Source organism: Mastigoproctus giganteus, chromosome 10, assembly GCF_048544385.1.
Source record: "Mastigoproctus giganteus isolate SK-2022 chromosome 10, ASM4854438v1, whole genome shotgun sequence".
Lineage (NCBI taxonomy): Eukaryota > Metazoa > Arthropoda > Arachnida > Uropygi > Thelyphonidae > Mastigoproctus > Mastigoproctus giganteus.
Window position 1 is genome coordinate 167,082,838 of NC_143584.1, and position 18,398 is coordinate 167,101,235.

An 18,398-nucleotide genomic window follows, 5' to 3' on the forward strand; every position below is an offset into this window, starting at 1 on the left:
AATAGGGTAAAAAAAGAATAGGTCACCCAGATGCATTATTGTAATGCCAAATATCACAAGGCTGAGAATGGATATGAGAGAAAGACCATCTGGAGAAGGGACCATTGGCAAGTTGTGATTTGAGGTGCCTGGAGGACCACTAACATGGACCATGCACTTTGAAAGGTCTTGTGTGAGAAGGAGATCAAGAGTGGTGGGCAGGTCGCTAGGTTGTTAAATAAACAAGCTATGTAAGGTCATTAGTAATCAGAAAATTCTCAGCATCTCAACCATCTAGGTTCATGCAACTAGAAAAAGCTAGCTAGTGTTGTGAACATTAAAATCGCCAAGGAAAATTATTTCACTGTTAGAAAAGTTAGACAAGAGAAAGTTGAGCTTTAAAGAAATAGTTAAAAAGTTCGCAGTGATTAGCAGAGGTGGAAGAACAATAGTGGCAACAGAATTTTACAGAATGGTGTATCTGAGGAGATTTTAGATTAAGAAATCTCTGAAAAGGAATATCAGAGGAGAAGTGCGAACAACCACTTTGAAACCAAAGGTGTCAAAGAAAGGTAAATTGCTTAGATTGCTGGTTAAAATTATATTACTGAGATTGGAACAGACAACATGTTTCTGAAATGAATAAGGTTATTTTTGGGAGGTTTAGATTTTTTCACAAAGTTTTGTTCTACTAGTCTGACTATTCATGATAAATTCAACAGTAAAGTGTGTGGGGGTGAGCTGGGGCATGGGGGAATTCGTGCCTGAGTGTGAGAAGGTAGTGGTACAAAATTTTTGTGCCACTACCTTCTGTGTAAAATTTCTGTACTTAATGTATGTCACTTCATATAGTAACTCACCAAGTTTCATGCAGTTTCAATAATGTCTTTTATAATTACAGGTCTTGAAGTTAATAAAGTTGTATGAATGAGAAAGGATGGACAAAAATCAGTCACCATGCAGTCATCCAATATTTCGGGGAAAAAAGGACTAATGCCAAAGGCAATTTGTGAGGGTATGGTCACAAAATTGGGGGGGGGGAGGCTTCTTATTCCATTATTGAGTAGTGGGCAGCAGAATTTATGGGAGAGAGGGCCTGGAAGATAATCCATGCTGTGGTACGTTGCCAGTATCTTGGGCATCTACCTGGAAGATAATCCATGCTGTGGTTGGTACGTTGCCAGTATCTTGGGCATCTCATGTAGGTACCACGCAATAATAGAAGTTCTTGATATGACAAAGAAGCCAGCATAACGGGTCCCTAAGCTGTTCAAGTAGGTCAAAAACGCACAAGAATTCTCGTCAAGTGAACATTTGCTTCATTTTCAAGCAGATTTAGCAAATTTCCTTGCAAGGTTTGTGACCTTGGATGAGATGGGTGTCAGGCACTTTCAGCCAAAGACAAAGGAGCAGTGCAACCAATAGAAACACAGCTCTTCTCCCACTCCAAAAAAAGCAAAGTCAATTCCTTCTGCTGGCAAGGTGATGGTACTAGGTTTTTGGGATTTTGATGGTGTGTTACAAGTGGATTATTTCAGAAAGGTCAGACAGTCACAGGGACGTATTATGCAGACCTAGTGAAGTGTTTGCTTGAAAACATCAAAGACAAATGCCGAGGAAACTCAGCAAAGGAATCTTGTTCCACCAGAAAAATGTGTCTGCTCATAAGCCTGTCATTGCTATGGCTGCACTTCATGATTGTGGCTCTGGAAATCTTGGATCATCACTAATATTCCAATAGCACCATTGGACCTTCACCTATTTCCTAATTTGGGAAAAAAAAAAAAAAAAAGCCCGACTCGCATCCATTTCTCCGCTGGCAGTAACATAACTGTTGCAGTGGATGCATTCCTGGAATGCCAAAGAGAAAACCTTCTACACTACTGGAATCAATGCATTGCAGCATCAGTAGAAAAAGGGTATTGACTCCATCAAAGAGACTATGTTTAAAAGCAACATGTTACCGGACTCCTCAAATCAACCCTTCATACTCAGGCCATAACTTTTCAAATATCTCTCATATGAATTAATGAAATTTTGGGATATGGCATACACATGGCAAGAATATACTTAGCTCCTTGACATAACATGGCATTGACAATGCTGATACTATTCAGATTCCCTTTGGTGTATCTAGGGTCAAATGGCACCAGGGGTTTCCCCCATCTCCACGTAGTTTACTTTGTGTGGTGATACAGTTCACTGTAAAGGCCAGAGATTTAAAAGTGTATGGATCTTGAAATGTGTGGTGTCATGTACCGTTGTTCTTCTGGCCATTTAGCCGCTAGACCCCTGCTGAGGCCCAACGTTACCCCACTTTCGCCCCGTGGAGGCAGACCAGGTACCTAGTAATTTGCATTTACTCTGGCAGGTCCTGCCACCTATTTTCCTGAGATTTCAATGACAAGGACCTAAAAAAAAAAAAAAAAAAAAAAAAATTTGCCCATTGTATGTTGATCACATGCATGTTTCCCGGTTTGAAGGGGTTGCGTTTGAAAATTTAATGGCCAAGGAGAGGGCGAAATAATTTAAAGAAGTTAGAATTTTGGGTGTGGGTCTTGCGCTGGCATAGAGATAGAGAGGGGAGGAGACTGAAGGTTAGGGGGGTAATAGCTAGGAAAGACTGGGATCAATAGAGTAGACAATCCCAGCATGTGCCAGTGGGGCATGCCCATGCCCCACCAGAGAGAAAGATGTGGGATGGCAGGGGGAGGCAACAAGAAGGCTGTCGCCTCCCCCCTCTGCCAGGGGACGGAGGAAAGTGTGCCTGACAAGGGAGCTGGCACAGGTCGCCGTATGGCCTGGCGGCTGCATGTCTGCTTGACTCAGGTCCTTGGTTGGGTCCTAGTTGTCCAATCCGTGTGTAGGTTCTTGTCTATGGTTGTCACTTGCCTTAGTCAGGTTCGTAGTTGTGGGTATTTAGTCCAGTCTGTGGTTACTTATGTCTCTGTCTGCAGTGATGGTCATTAGTTATTGGATCCTGGGTCCATTTGTTGGATCCGAGTTTGTCGAGTCCGGGTGTAGGATCCTGTCCGTAGTTGTCACTTAGCACCAGGAAAGGTCCATTAGTCAGGTCTGTGGTTGCGGGTGTTTGGTCCAGTATGTAATTTCTTCAGTTTATGCTGTTTCTTCCTGGGATGCAATCCCTTTGTGGATTGTCTTGATGGTGACTGTCCGTGCACCTTATATGGTTGTTTGCAAAGTCATATATTGTGGGCCTGAGAATCGCTATGGTGGCTGTGGGGGCGGAAGAGTATGCCTTCTGTCAAAAAGATCTTGTGCAAAGTTTGCCAGAGCTTTGTAGCTGTGCTCCTCCTCCAGTAAGCGTTCCTCTTGATTCTCTGGTACATAATGTAATTCTGAGGCAGTGGCATTATACAATATCAGATCTGGATGCCTTCTAAAAAACTTCCAATATATTTGGTATATGAAGTGTGACCATCTAGTGACTAGCCTGTTAAAAGTGTTTAAGTGATGTATCCTAGAAATGTAAGGAATACTGGTGTGTCTTAGGGGATTTAATGACACATAAGCTGCATCGACATAATGCACCTATTCAAAACAAATTATTAAATTCTCATAATATTAAGGATGTCCATAAATTATTGACCATATTACAAATGATTATTAAGCATAAACTAGAGCTGATATATGAATAATGTTTATGTCATTTGGAAGAGCCACTCAGAGTTTTACATAGGCATCATGTAGGTGTTGCTAGTGTTGATAACAGTTGAACCTCACAATAACCATTAAAGTGGCGATACAACAGAAAGTAATATGTATTGAGGTTTGCTGAGTTTAAATCTGTAGTTACAGTGCAAAAGCGGTACTGCCAGGAATGCGGAGGTGAGGTGCCTTCAGGTGAGTCACTTAACTGAAGTGATGGCTAGAACAGTTTAAGGAAGATGGCAATGTCCTGCATAAGAAGGGTGTAGGTCGGCTGTGGTATGTGTTGAGAACGTTGCAAACATTCATGAAAGTTTTACACACAGCCCAAGGAAAGCTCTCCATCCTGCTAACAGAGAACTAGCAAGTCCCTGATTGACCATTCACAAGATTTCATGTTTCTGCAAGAAAATTTATGCATACAAAATCCAGCTTGTGCAAGCATTTAAACTAGATATGTCCGAGAACATTTCATTCAGATTGAAAATGACGACTTCCTGAGCAAAGTTGTCTATAGTTATGGGTTCACCTTCCACTTGTCAGATAAGGTCAACTGCCACAACTGCAGGAAGTGAAACCCCTCATATCTTTAGTGAGCATGAACATGAGTCCCAAAAATTGAATGTATGATACATCCTCTCCCATAACCAAGTGATTGGCCCATTTTTCTTTGCTGAGACTAACAGTTAACTGGACATGCCAGAGCATTTTTGTGATTCTGCCAAACATTTATGTTTCACCAAGATGGTGCTCCTCCTCACTGGGCTTTCAATGTGTGACAATTTCTCAGTGAACATTTTCTAGGCCAATATATTAGAGGGGGAGGACCAATTCTCTGGTCCCCTCACTCATTAGATATAACCTCACTGGACTTTTTTCTGTGGGTTATGTGAAGGATCAGGTGTATTGGACACTCATTGCAAATTTGGATGAATTTCACGAACAAATCACTGATGCAATTGCTTCCGTGATGCCTCAAATTCTAGAAAACATTGAATAAAACTGTTTGCTGATATCACTTGTAGTTTCTGTTATATAGTAATTTGTAATGTGGTCAATAGACACTGTACTTCAATTTACATATATCTGAATCAGAACTGATGAAATAATCCAATTAGCTTCATAAAGTTGAAAAATTCAGTATATTTGCCTCATCACCAATGAGATGCTGTAGCACCACAGGTTCATAAAGATTAACCAATGAATGACAGTGTCAAAGGTTTGTTTTGTTAGTAGCAGGGGCAGTCAATAAAAATTTGCTTAACAGTTACATATACAGAGCAATGTGGATGGTGAGGTGAATCATATCCCGTAATTAGATGGAGTTGTTGTTGTTTGTTATTTGGTTTTTAGGAGCATTAGCAACTAAGGCCATATTGCTCTGGGATATGCGGTGGTCATTCCATGACCTTTCCACATCCTCTGTATTTGGTGGTGACAGGCTCGAACCCCAGTCTAATCAAGAAGCATGTGCTACGCACTGGTGCTCCTTCCCACCTGGCTATGGAGGCGCCGATTAGCAAGGACTACTTTTTGCTATAATGGGTGGACAATGGAGTGCCAAATTTTTGGTTATTTTGCTATTTTGGTTTTTTTTTAGGAGCATTAGCAACTAAGGCCATATTGCTCCGGGATATGCGGTGGTCATTCCCTAACCTTTCCACATCCTCCATATTTGGTGGTGACAGGCTCGAACCCCAAATTTTTGGATCCAATAGTTTAAACCAAAAGAATTTATTATTCAGTTGAGAGTGCCATAGTAACTTCCACTGTGAAAGGCATGCTGTATGGATAATAAGTTTATAGTTTTGTGGTGGGAACAGGGATTAAATTGGTTTACTGATTAAATTGGTTAGATTTTTTTGCAGCATTATCAGCCAGTTCATTCTCAATATTCTGCAATGTACTGGGATCCATCAAAAGGTGACCAGTTGATGGCATTCTTCAGTCTGTAGTACTAGACTCTTGATTTGATTTAAAATAGGGTAAACTTTATACGAGGAGTTATGCAATGCCATGACTGAGATGAGGGAATCAGTGTAAATAAGATATTTTAAATAACAAGCAAAATTGAGGTTTCTAAAACCAATTTTAATTGCAAGTCGTTCAGCCCAAAAGTTACTGAATTCAGACGGAAGGGATGCTGACATGATGGTGGGAAGGTCGGTGGGGGGGGGGGGAAGAACACTGCAACTGAATCAGATTTAGAGCCATTGGCATATAATGGTGTAAAATCAACATATTTCTGAATGGGTTGCATTAGTTGCTTCACATTATGTGCTTGTAGAAAACAGGTCCAAGAAGGACCTGTTTTCACAAAAGCCATGTTGATGTTGACTTATTAAACCTTGTGACTCAGTGATCCAGACAGGTCAACTGTGGAACATTTCTTTGAGAATCTTGCCAAGGCAACTGGAGGGAGGGAGGGAGGGAGAGAGAGAGAGAGAGAGAGAGAGAGAGAGAGAGGAGGTGTAAAACTTTATCATCAAGATGTTGTAATATGATACAGTAAATTCCACCTGGCCTGGCAGCATTGTTAGGCACTGCAAAAGTTCAGAATATTAAAGAGGTTAGTTACATGGAAGAAAGAGAGCAATTTGTAAGTTAATGGAATGCTGTTCTGTAATGCCTTTAATTTTTTGAAACTCCAATGAATCAGCTCTGAAGTGTCAGTTGGTACTGCTGACACTTTGGAAACTGCCCAAAGCACTGGCTATATCGAAGGAGCTCAAGAGTTCTTGTCCATTCCAGGAGGTAATTGGAGAAGATACGGTACAAAACTTTCCAGAAAACTTTGTAATTTTTTTCTATATTATTCTAAAGTTAGTGTTAATGTTGGAGGCAAAACAGATGATCCTTGAGGCTGTCACAGACACACTCTCTAGGATATGCCAAGCTGAGCTTGCTACCTGGAAGTAAAAAATGTGATGGAATGATATTCAGATGACAATCAAGTGAAGTGGACCTAATTTTGGTGAAGTCTGGTCAATTAGTGACAGCATAACCATCTGCTTGCACCTTCATTGATAGTGGTGGGACTGAGTAACCCTGGGTATAACCCCCATTTGAAAGTCCTGAAATACTGCACCTAGCATACTGGAGGTGACCACCCAGGTGCAAATAAATGTAAGCAGTGGTCAAAATGTGGTAACCACACCACGCAGAGGAATGTTGCCCCTCTGTGTTACCAGGCAATACTAGTGGTAGATGACTCAAACTGGTGCAATACTGCCACTTTGCTTATTGGAGGCATGAGGTGGTGAAGCCCATGTTTAGTCTCCAGAGCAAAGCTACAACAACTCCCTCCTCATCTCTTCCATCATGCAGTATGATTCATGTCTTTTGAGTTTATGATGGGCATCATGGCGAGATCCAATCTTCTTTACATTGAGGGTACAGCTCAAATGGTGTTATTAGCGGGTGGGCTCCTAGACAGTCCACCAGAATGAATCTACTGGTAACTCTCTAGGAGCCTTCCAGATAAGCTAGTGTATAAACTCACTGCCTCTACTCTGCCAGATAGTGACTGTAGGGAATCTGAGTAGTGTGCATTCAGGGGCATTGTCAAGGCCACGTTACGTCAGGGAGCTGGGTATATTCTTGTCCTGTGGTGTATGCCAAATACAAAAATTTCATTACTCCATACAGCATATCCTCACCACCTTTTTCTCACTAATGAATACACCACGAATTACCAAAATATAAAAGAAAATTATATGTGAAACCTCCGAAACACTTCATTAATTTCATAAATATACATGGCCTCAGTTCTAATCTCAATAACGTCCATTACCACTTACATTCTGCCAAACCCATGTACTTTTTCTGACACAATTCCAGTTATCAGTTGATTCAACCACTGCTCATCTCCGTTGTCCAAATTATTCACTTTGAAGTGAAATTCCTTTTGCTTCAAAGGTGATATTTGTGCATATGCCCACTCTGATATTCCCTGTCAGACACTAAGTAATTTGGAATCTCCTCTTTTCGATCTTTTCTGGCTTAAAATCTCTCCACTTCATTGTGATAATTATCCAATTATGTGTGATAATTATCCAATTATCACATCAAAACTGATATTTTTTATTTATTCATCTCATTTATTTTTTTGTAACATATATTATCTTTCCGTTATGCACAGAAAATAAAGTACATTTACATTCAACTCTTGCTTTCGCTTTTCTCAATTCTGTGTAGCGATACAGCTTTATATACTTCTTGTGGCCCAAATATGATGACGTCAAAAACCAGTGATCAGGCATTATTATTATGGTGGCAACAGATGGAATGAGTCACACTATGCAATGGAAATAACTGCCATTATCAACATTGCTCAATAAAAATAATCAAGACCTCCAAATAGGAAGAGTAAACTAATCTTTCAGTAACATATTAATTACTTTACCTCTAGAAATAGGACTACCAAAACAACAAGTGCCCCACATACATAACCATAAAATATTAACCATTTGCCTACAAGTTAATATATCCATTTTTGACCTATGATAGTTTAACGCAAGTTACTGATTTCAAAATATTATATAATACCTTTATTGTCAGAGAAATTAATGATAAGGGCATTAACCCCAGGATAGATTAACCAGAATAATTCAAAATAAATAAAGAAAAATAGCATAAAAAACCAAGAAGCAAGCCAACAGATTATGTAACTTACATTAAAATGATCAAAATTACACAGGATTTAAAATATCATTCTTGATTCAAAAATCAAGAATTGTTGATAAAAAAGGAGTCCATCTTTTTCAATCTTTTAAAGTTTGGTTGAAGAGCAGGAAGATATTGTGGAAAACCATCCTTTGCTGCTGCTAGAAGTTTCAGCAGGTTGAAACTTCTAGAAGTTTTAGCTTTTAATTTCCAAATTGATACTTTGAAAATATAGGATTGAACACAATAGGAGGCATTACTTGTATTTAGTTAATGAAGCTATATCTGACTACTTTCTGAGTTGAATGGCTGGTTTACAATTGCAAATATCTTGAGCATGGAACAATTGTGCTTTCTGAGAAAATCCATTTTTCCATTTTGGTTGTTTATAAATAAAATGTTGAAATGATTAAATTAAGCTAAATTTATCGTAGAATTTTTTTTCCCCCTCCTTTTGGCCTAACAAAATGTCATTTTTTTCTGTGGGTTGAATAAAACATTTTTTTTTTTTTTTTTTTAAATTCATTCATCACCTATAACCTCTCAAGGGCAGGTCCATGTATTCATTCAACTTTTTCATAGCTCACAATCCTCGGCACACTTTTTAATTTCCTAATATCCGCCATTCCTCCTCAATTTATCTGTTTTCCCTCAATCTCTCTCTCTCTGGACCTCTTCTTCCCAACTTTTCCTCTCCCATCACATCCTCAGTCAATCCCTCACCTTACAACACATATCCAATCCAATTTCTCTTCTGTCTCCTGATCATTTCAAACATCTTTTCTCACCCATCTCCTTCTCAAAACCTCCTCATTTCTCACTTTATCAATCAAATGATTTTATCTTTTCCATCCACCTCCAATCTCAAACTTTTCGAATCTTCTATCTTCAATTTTCATGTCTCTGTTCCGTAAAGTATTCCAGACATCATACCAATCTTTTCCTTAGACCAATTTCTCCCACATATTACTTTTTTTACTTTTCTATTACTATTTTTATTTTTCTATTTTTACTTTTTACTATTTTTACTTTTCTGCTCCCTTTGCTCCTTCCACCATTAGGCTCCCCAAATACCTATACTTGTTCTATTTTCTATTCTCCTATATCAATATTTAATTCACACCTTTATCTTTCTACTTGCATAACCTGTCTTCTCAACATTTATTCTCATCCAAAACTATCACAACTTTCCTTTAGCCTATTAACCAATTTCTGTAATTCTTCTTCTCCTTCTTCAGAAACTGCCACACAGTCATATCATCTACAAATCTAACACTGAATAATCTGTCCCCTATTTCCTTTATCAAAAAGTAAAAAAAAAGTAAAGTGCAGCCATTATCAACCCACTGCAGGATGGAAGCCTCCTCATCAATTCATGTTGAGGGAAATGGACCATAATCTGCCACGCTGGTCCAGTGCGGGTTGGCAGATCGACCGTATTCAGCAGTCAGGGGCTTGAACCCCGGTCTACTCAAAGAGCGTGTGCTACTGCACTCCCGCTCCTGGCCACTCGGCTACGGAGGCCTTATCAAATGCCTCTCTAACTATTTCTTCTAAATATGTATTAAATGAAGCTGAGGACAGACAATACCCGTCTCATAACTCTTCACTTTGCGTCACCTTATTTGACCTAACTATTACTATTTTGTCAGAAATATATCTACAAATCATTCTTCTCTCTTTCAAATTCACTCCTATCTTTCTCAATATATTCAATTTAACCCAGTCTAACAAATCAAAAAGCTTCTTCAAATCTATGAAACATATGCATACAATCTTTGTTAACTTGCAGATGGCTTTCGTATCAACATTCTCATCTCACTTATTGCGTCTCTTGTTTCCCTCCTGAAACCAAACTGTTCTTTTCCCACATTTTCCTCCATCTTTCTTATCATCCTTCTGTTTAATATTCTTAACATTATCTTTGATGCATGTGGTAGAAAACTAATTGTTCTAAAATCTTTACATTTCACTGCATGGCTTTTCTTTTGGTATCATTACTGTGGTCTTAAAAACTTCTGGCCATTCCCCTTGCTCATACATTTACTTACATAATTCTGTTAATTCTCTTAAGTTAGATAAAAATATTAACATTTATAAATATATTGGCAAAATTATAAAATATATAAATACCCACTTCTCCCTAGTATCCTTATAAATTCCACTAATACCTACTGCCTTATTTCCTTTAATGCTGTGATTACCTCTTGCTCCATTATGACTGGCCCCAAGATACCTTCATCCATTTTTCTACATTATCAAAATTTTTTTGCCATTCATTTTACTCACTGTTTAACTCTCTTCTACAATTCACCCAATTATCTCCTCTAGTTTTCTTAATACCTTTCTATACCTCTTCTCTTTTTCTCCATGCTCATATCCCTTACTCTCTTATACATTAAATTGTGTTTTTGTAACCTTTCTAATACTTCTAATTTCCTTCAAAAGTCATCCCACCATTCCTCTCTTGCTTTATCTGTTACTCATCAAAAAACAATTAATTATTGAAAGTTTATTATACTAGAGACAAAACAAAGAAAAGCTATATCTTTGAGTGGAGTGTACTAGAAATTTTGTCTAGTACAAAATCTGTAGAACAAATTTGTAATTTTGGCTAGTACAAAAATCTATGTCAATGAAAAGTCAGGGATTAAAGCAAGACTCTTCTAGGATAGGTCTCTTAAAATTCCAACTCTGCAAGCCACATAAAGTACTTTTTTATATATATAAAATATGAATAACCTGTGATGGCAGTTATAAAATATGGCAACTTTCAAATACATACCTAAATGCACTATACACTACATATTTCAGCAAGAAAGCAATTATAAAAAATTAAAAAAAAATTGAAAACAGCAAAAACTGAGTTTTAGTAATGTCATTATGAATTTAAAAATAACTTACTTCCACTGTAGTAGAGAAAACCTCTCTGAAAGTTAACGGATTCATCATGGTGAACTAAAGATAGATAAAAATATTAACATTTATAAATATATTTTTATAAATGTATTTTGACTCTTGATTTTTAAGGGGTCCTTATGTGCTGTAATGTAATAACTAGATCGTATATATAGCTTAGCTTAATTTTCAGCACTCACCTCGCTCACCTTAATTTTCAGCACTCACCTCACTCACCTTAATTTTCAGCACTCACCTCATGAGGTGAGTGCTGAAAATTAAGCTAAGCTATATATACGATCTAAATGTATTTTTTACCAGTTTTCTTACTGGGTTGACTAAAAATAATAACAAAGATATAATTATTGAAAGTTTATTATACTAGACAAAACCAAACAAAGCTATATCTTTAAGTGGGGTATATTCCAAGTTTTCTCTGTTCATTAACAGAGAAAACTTGGAATATAAGTTCTCTGTTGATAAACTCTTCAAAACAATTTATTCTTCTGTGAGAAAATAAAAGCAACATCTTTCTTTGACTTATATATGCAAGAAAACAAATTATTAACAAAACTATACATATGATATATGATTGTTTATCATGAATTTTGACATGCATACAAACACAGTTATATGCACTATTTTACCAAACGTTTTGAGACATTAACAGAGGAAATACAATGGCTTATAGATGAGATATCAATACCATATATGGTCTCATCAGGTTTGTAAAATTTTTTTGATATACTTACCACCAGTTCAGCATTCAAGAAGACAGAAAGTGTTCATTATTCTTCCAGCAAAATAGTTTTAAATTAAACAAAAGATATTGCCTACCACAGAAAAATTCACATTTCCAATATGTTTCAGAGAGGTTCTACTGGGTTGAAATTAGGAATCTCATCAAGACACAAGCATAACATTATTCTTCCCAAGCCAAGCCATCAAAAACAAAACTTAATAGCAGTAAGCACCATCAGTGTGCTGGAAGAAGTGTTATTGAGAATAATGCAATATCTCTACTGCAAGACACCATCCTTAAAAACCATTGAAAAACAGGCCAAAACCCATCAGTTACTTTCATCGTGCTTTGCTGTTGGGATAGCACAGTCTTTTTTATAAGATCCTCCGGGTGGACTTAGAGGATCTTTTGAAATTTCAATCAGACATTAAATTTCACATCAAATATTCCCGCTGCCAGCTAACATATCCAACCCCCAGAGGGGGGTTGGATATGTTAGCTGGGGTTGGATATATTACCAAACGTTTTGAGACATTAACAGAGGAAATACAATGGCTTATAGATGAGATATCAATACCATATATGGTCTCATCAGGTTTGTAAAATTTTTTTGATATACTTACCACCAGTTCAGCATTCAAGAAGACAGAAAGTGTTCATTATTCTTCCAGCAAAATAGTTTTAAATTAAACAAAAGATATTGCCTACCACAGAAAAATTCACATTTCCAATATGTTTCAGAGAGGTTCTACTGGGTTGAAATTAGGAATCTCATCAAGACACAAGCATAACATTATTCTTCCCAAGCCAAGCCATCAAAAACAAAACTTAATAGCAGTAAGCACCATCAGTGTGCTGGAAGAAGTGTTATTGAGAATAATGCAATATCTCTACTGCAAGACACCATCCATAAAAACCATTGAAAAACAGGCCAAAACCCATCAGTTACTTTCATCGTGCTTTGCTGTTGGGATAGCACAGTCTTTTTTATAAGATCCTCCGGGTGGACTTAGAGGATCTTTTGAAATTTCAATCAGACATTAAATTTCACATCAAATATTCCCGCTGCCAGCTAACATATCCAACCCCCAGAGTGGGATGGGCAGCTTGACCTTCTTACCGGATTCGACACTACATGGACATGACAACCATCACCAATGAAGACATACTGTGGCTTTGCTGCCGACACACCATTTGGCAATCTGATCTGGGTACTCTAACCCGGTTCCCTTTAAAACCCCATCTCCAGGCAGAGATTTTGCACAAAAGCTGCATAGTGAAGAGATCTGTTTTAAATACTTTAAATTGTTATACCAAGACACTACACAATCATAATAAAAAAGCAATTTTGAAGAAGTGAGCAATAGTATGGTTCAGTGTTTTTTTCATTTCATAATAGATTTTGAGTTTGCTGTTTTACTTGAATTTTGAAAAGTTTTCATTTATACTGTATTTCTTAATATGATATGTGATTTTAATTTCAAATAAATTTATTTTAATCGACACGTACCGCTTTTTTTAAGTGTAGGAATATATCCATATTCCTGTTGCAACATTTCTACCTCTGATAATGAAGTTTCTTATAATAAACTGAAGTTCTGGAGTACATCTACTTCATTAACTGAGGTATTACTGTATAACAATCGTTGTCTTCTATCATGTAAACAACCTTTTATCTACTATAGTATCTTCCCACCAATAACACACCGTTTCAAATACTGGCTGGGTCTATATCAGAATCCATACTAATATCTAATATTTGTATATGCATATTCATCACACTATACTTTTCAGTGGCAGGCAATATTTAAATACTTTAAATATTGCCTGCCACTGAAAAAAATCAAAAATTAAAAACTGAACTACCACAAATGGAGCATGTTTACTGGATCATAAAATGAATTGCAAGTTTTAAAAACAAAATTAAAGTGAAACACTTTCACTGCAAAATATTTCACACGTACAAGTTCTCTAGTGCAGAAGAAAAGCAAAATTACATCCAATAATAGGGTAAAGATTGGTTTGTTGGTTGGTTTGGTTTTATTGGCGCATTAGCTACTAAGGCTATAATGCGCCAAGACCATGTCATTTATAAAAAAGTTTAAATTTTCAGTGACCTAATTAGTTAGGTCACTATGTCCAAAGGTATAACAAATATATAAAGGAAAAATGTAAACTTTATATTCGATTAAAAATATTTATTGATTTTAAAAAGCTAAAAACAGCAGACACATTGTCATTGTCGGATAAAATCTGACTGAGTGTATACGGCTCAGTCAGATGACTAAAAGCGGTAAAACGGATATTTGTAAAATCTGGACAATCAATTAAAATGTGTCTCATGGATAAAACTGTGCCACAGTTCTCGCACATAGGACAGTCATCTGCCCTCAGCAGAAAAGAATGTGTAAGATGACCGTGTCCTATGCGGAGACGAGCTAGAACAACTTCCTCCTTACGATTCCTGCGCAGACTAGACTGCCACGGTTCAATTACAGGCTTTATACGATATAATTTATTCGCAGTCTGTCTATTCCACGAATCCTGCCATTGGGAGTGAATCTTCTCGTGTATTATTTGCCTGTAGTCTGTATAAGGGACTAACAGGCAGCGGTTATTATTGGGAATTGCTAATTTGGCTGCGGCGTCAGCCAAATCATTTCCCCTAATCCCAATGTGGCTGGGAATCCAGCAGAAGCGGATGTCATATTCGCGTTCATGGAGAACGTGAATCTTCTGCTGAATGCTAGACAGAACTGGATGAGGATTATACCTCACAGATATTAAAGCCTGTAACATGCTAAGAGAGTCGGAATATAAAATGAACCGTTGGTATTGGCATTTACTAATATGATCCAAGGCTAATCTGCTCTGATATAGTGCTGTCTGTAAAGACAGCAGCAGATCCCACATATGATTCCGACTTCGAACCGTCTGTGTAGACTGGTGCGAAGTCGGAATATTCAGTTCGGTGTGCTGAATGAAGCTGCAGGTAGACACATGATGGAGTGTCCGACTTTCCCCAGTTTCTAAGCGACAAATCGCATGCCGGGACACGAGCATGCCAGGGTGGAAAAGGTTGCTTTGATGTTTGGGCAACCTTGTCTACCTTGATATTAAGTTCATTGAGTAGCTCTTGGAGACGAATACCAAAAGGACGATTGGCAGTCATACGGGTATTGTACAAGTTTTCCCATCGTGGCTCAAAAACGAAGGGCCACGTAGGATGGTCTGGCAGGGATTTCAGTTTTAAAGCGTACTTGAAAGACAACTGCTTACGTCGAAACGATAACGGTGGTTCGTTTGCTTCAACGTATAAACTCTGGACAGGAGATGTTCGAAATGCTCCAGTAGCGATACGTATAGCCTGATGATGGACAGGATGCAGCCATCGAAGTACACTGTCTCTGGCTGAAGAATATACTTGGGACCCATAATCTAATTTGGATCGCACAAGTGCACAGTAAAGCCGTAGAAGGGTGCATCGGTCTGCACCCCAAGATAAGGAGGAGAGCGAACGGAGCATATTAAGGGCTCTTGTGCACTTTGTGCGGAGTTGACGAATATGATCCAAAAGCGTTAATTTTTTATCGAATATGAGTCCCAAGAATTTTGTGTTCGCTGCTACTGGAATGGCATTTTGTCCGAGCCTTAATTCAGGTTCAGGATGAAGATTACGCTTGCGACAAAAGTGTACGCAAACGGTCTTCTCCGGCGAGAACCTGAAGCCATTAGCAAGTGCCCAGGAATTCAGACTATCAATGGCTTTCTGCAGTTGTCTTTCAATAACCCTCATGTTGCACAACTGGCAAAAAATGCTAAAGTCATCAACATAGAGGGCACTGTTTACAGTCGGAGGAAGTTGTTCTGTGATGGAATTTATTTTGATGGCAAAAAGCGTGACACTTAATACTGATCCTTGTGGTACTCATTCCTCTTGGCTAAAGGAGCGAGAGAGTGAGGATCCCACACGAACTTGGAACGATCGATTGGCTAAAAAGGTTTGAATAAAAAGGGGGAGATGCCCTCTAAGGCCTAGGATATGTAAATCTTTCAAAATGCCAAATCTCCAAGTTGTGTCATATGCTTTTTCCATGTCAAAGAACACCGACACCAAGTGTTCGCGTTTTAGGAAAGCATCCCGGATGGATGCTTCCAATCTAATAAGATGGTCCAAAGTGGACCGGTTCCTTCGAAAGCCGCACTGGATGTTGGAGAGAAGGTCATTTGACTCGAGATACCATATTAAGCGAGAATTAACCATTCTCTCCAGGATTTTGCACAGACAGCTAGTCAGAGCAATTGGACGATAGTTGGTGGTGACTTTTGGATCCTTTCCTGGCTTAGGGAAGGCAAGAACGATTGCCTTTCGCCAGGAGTCCGGAAACTGGCCTTCAGTAAAGATTCTGTTATACAGAAGGAGCAGACAATCCATAGATTTTGGTGATAGATGTTTAATCATTTCATAATGGATGTCATCTGGCCCAACGGCACTTGCTTTGGAAAGAGCGAGGGCTCTTTCCAGTTCCTGAATAGTGAAATCCCCGTTGTAGGGATAAATGCTTTTAGATTTAAAGCTAAGTGCCTGTTTTTCGATTTTATATTTCAGGACCAGGAACTCTGGGGAATACGAAGATGTTGCAGAGATGTTAGAGAATGTTTCCCCAAGAGAATTAGCTATTGCACTTGGATCTGCAATAGCGCATCCATTATAATCTAGGATTGAAGAAGGGTGGGATGTATATTTTCCCTTCATTTTCCGGATTTTATCCCAGACTACCTTAGAGTTGGTAGACTGGTTAATAGATGATGTAAAACGGATCCACAATTCCTTTTGACTCTGACGGCGGATATATCGTGCTTTGGCTCGTGCACGTTTAAAGGTTATAAGGTTGGTCGTGGTGGGATATCGGCGGAATATCCCCCACGCTTTGTTTTGAGCCTTTTTTGCTGCTGTGCATTGTGAATTCCACCAAGGTTTAGGAAATGGTGGAAACCGGGCAGATGTTTTTGGAACAGCATTCGCAGCTGCTTGGACAATATTTCCTGTGATGTACTTAACTGCATCATTGATAGGCTCTTGACTGACTGTGCTAAGATCAAAATTTGCCTGATGTTGGAAGGCAGTCCAGTCAGCCTGATCTATCTTCCACCGGGGTAACCTAAAAGGAAGACATGGTCTCCCACTGTGTAACAAGGTTATCACGGGGAAGTGATCGCTTCCGTATGGATTCTCCTCCACTTCCCAAGTGAGTGAAGGGAGTAGAGAAGGGGAGCAGATAGAGAGATCAATGGCAGAAAAAGTACGGGTAGGCATGTGGAAGAAGGTGTTTGTTCCAGTATTTAGAAGGGAAAGGTCATTGTCATTGAGCATACGCTCTATGACACGTCCCCTTCTGTTGATGTTAGCACTACCCCACAGGGTGTTATGTCCGTTGAAATCCCCGAAAAGTAAGAAAGGGGGAGGCAATTGCGTTAGAAGATCATCAAGGTCTTCCTGGGGGATGTCAGTCCCAGGTGGCAAATAGATAGAGCAGACGGTTAATAAAAATCCCACCGTAAGGCGAATTGCAACAGCTTCTATGCTAGTTGTAATTTGCAAGGGCTGCACTGGGGTCTGGTTACCCACAAGGATAGCCACTCCCCCATGTACAGATTTTTTTTTTTTTTTTTTTTTGATTTGGTAGTTGTTGGCGCATCGGCTTCTGTGGCCATATTGCACCTCCCAAGGTTTTTTGCAGTACTTTGATCCAAGCTCGAGGCGGGAATCGAACCCGTGACCTTTGGGTTGCCGGGCAGATACTTTACCCACTCGGCTAGCCCGGTCGGCTCCATGTACAGAGCCATCCGCAATTCTATCCTTACGAAAAATTGTGGTGTTATGCATTGTGGGATCGTCATTTGCCTTTAGATATGTCTCCTGCAAGCAAAAGCAAACTGGCTCGTGCTTTTGCAGGAGGGCCTTGATGTCATCAATATTTCGCCAGAATCCACGACAGTTCCATTGTAGGAATTTAGCCATTATTTTGGCTTGGTGGGTCCATCAGGCGGCTTCCGAGGTGCTGAGGGCTTACTTTTATCAGTCTTGGATTTATCTTTTTTGGGGAAGAATGGACGCTGTCCTGTGTCCATTTCTTCCTCCGCAAAGAGTTCCAAGACTGAATCTTCGGGTACCTCCTTCTGCTCCACATGCATCTTTTCTTGGGTAGTAGGGGGGACTTCCCCTTTCTTATTCTTTTCTTTCATAATTACCTTTGTTATTTGTGGAGCATTAGGAGATACCGATATAGGAGTGGCAGCTGATTGGTCCTTCTGTGCAGGTTTTTGAGAACTTAAGAGATAACGCGCGATGGGAGTGAATGACTCCTTTGGAGGAATGGTCATGTCCGTCTGAGTTCCGACGGAACATCTCCCTGCTACCTTCTGGGCGTAGGTAGGTCTGTTG

The 18,398-nt window shown here is 38.9% G+C and overlaps 1 protein-coding gene across 6 annotated transcripts in view; it reads right to left on the minus strand.

Annotated features, from left to right (window-relative positions):
* The window catches only part of Nipped-A (Transcription-associated protein Nipped-A), a 1,216,281-nt gene that overhangs the window by 909,799 nt on the left and 288,084 nt on the right, over window positions 1-18,398 (minus strand). For all 6 annotated transcript variants that reach the window (XM_090382460.1, XM_090382459.1, XM_090382462.1 and 3 more), the window contains one exon: window positions 11,218-11,271. In XM_090382460.1, coding sequence (XP_090238586.1) covers window positions 11,218-11,271 — 54 coding nt within the window. The remainder of the gene's footprint in view (window positions 1-11,217; window positions 11,272-18,398) is intronic.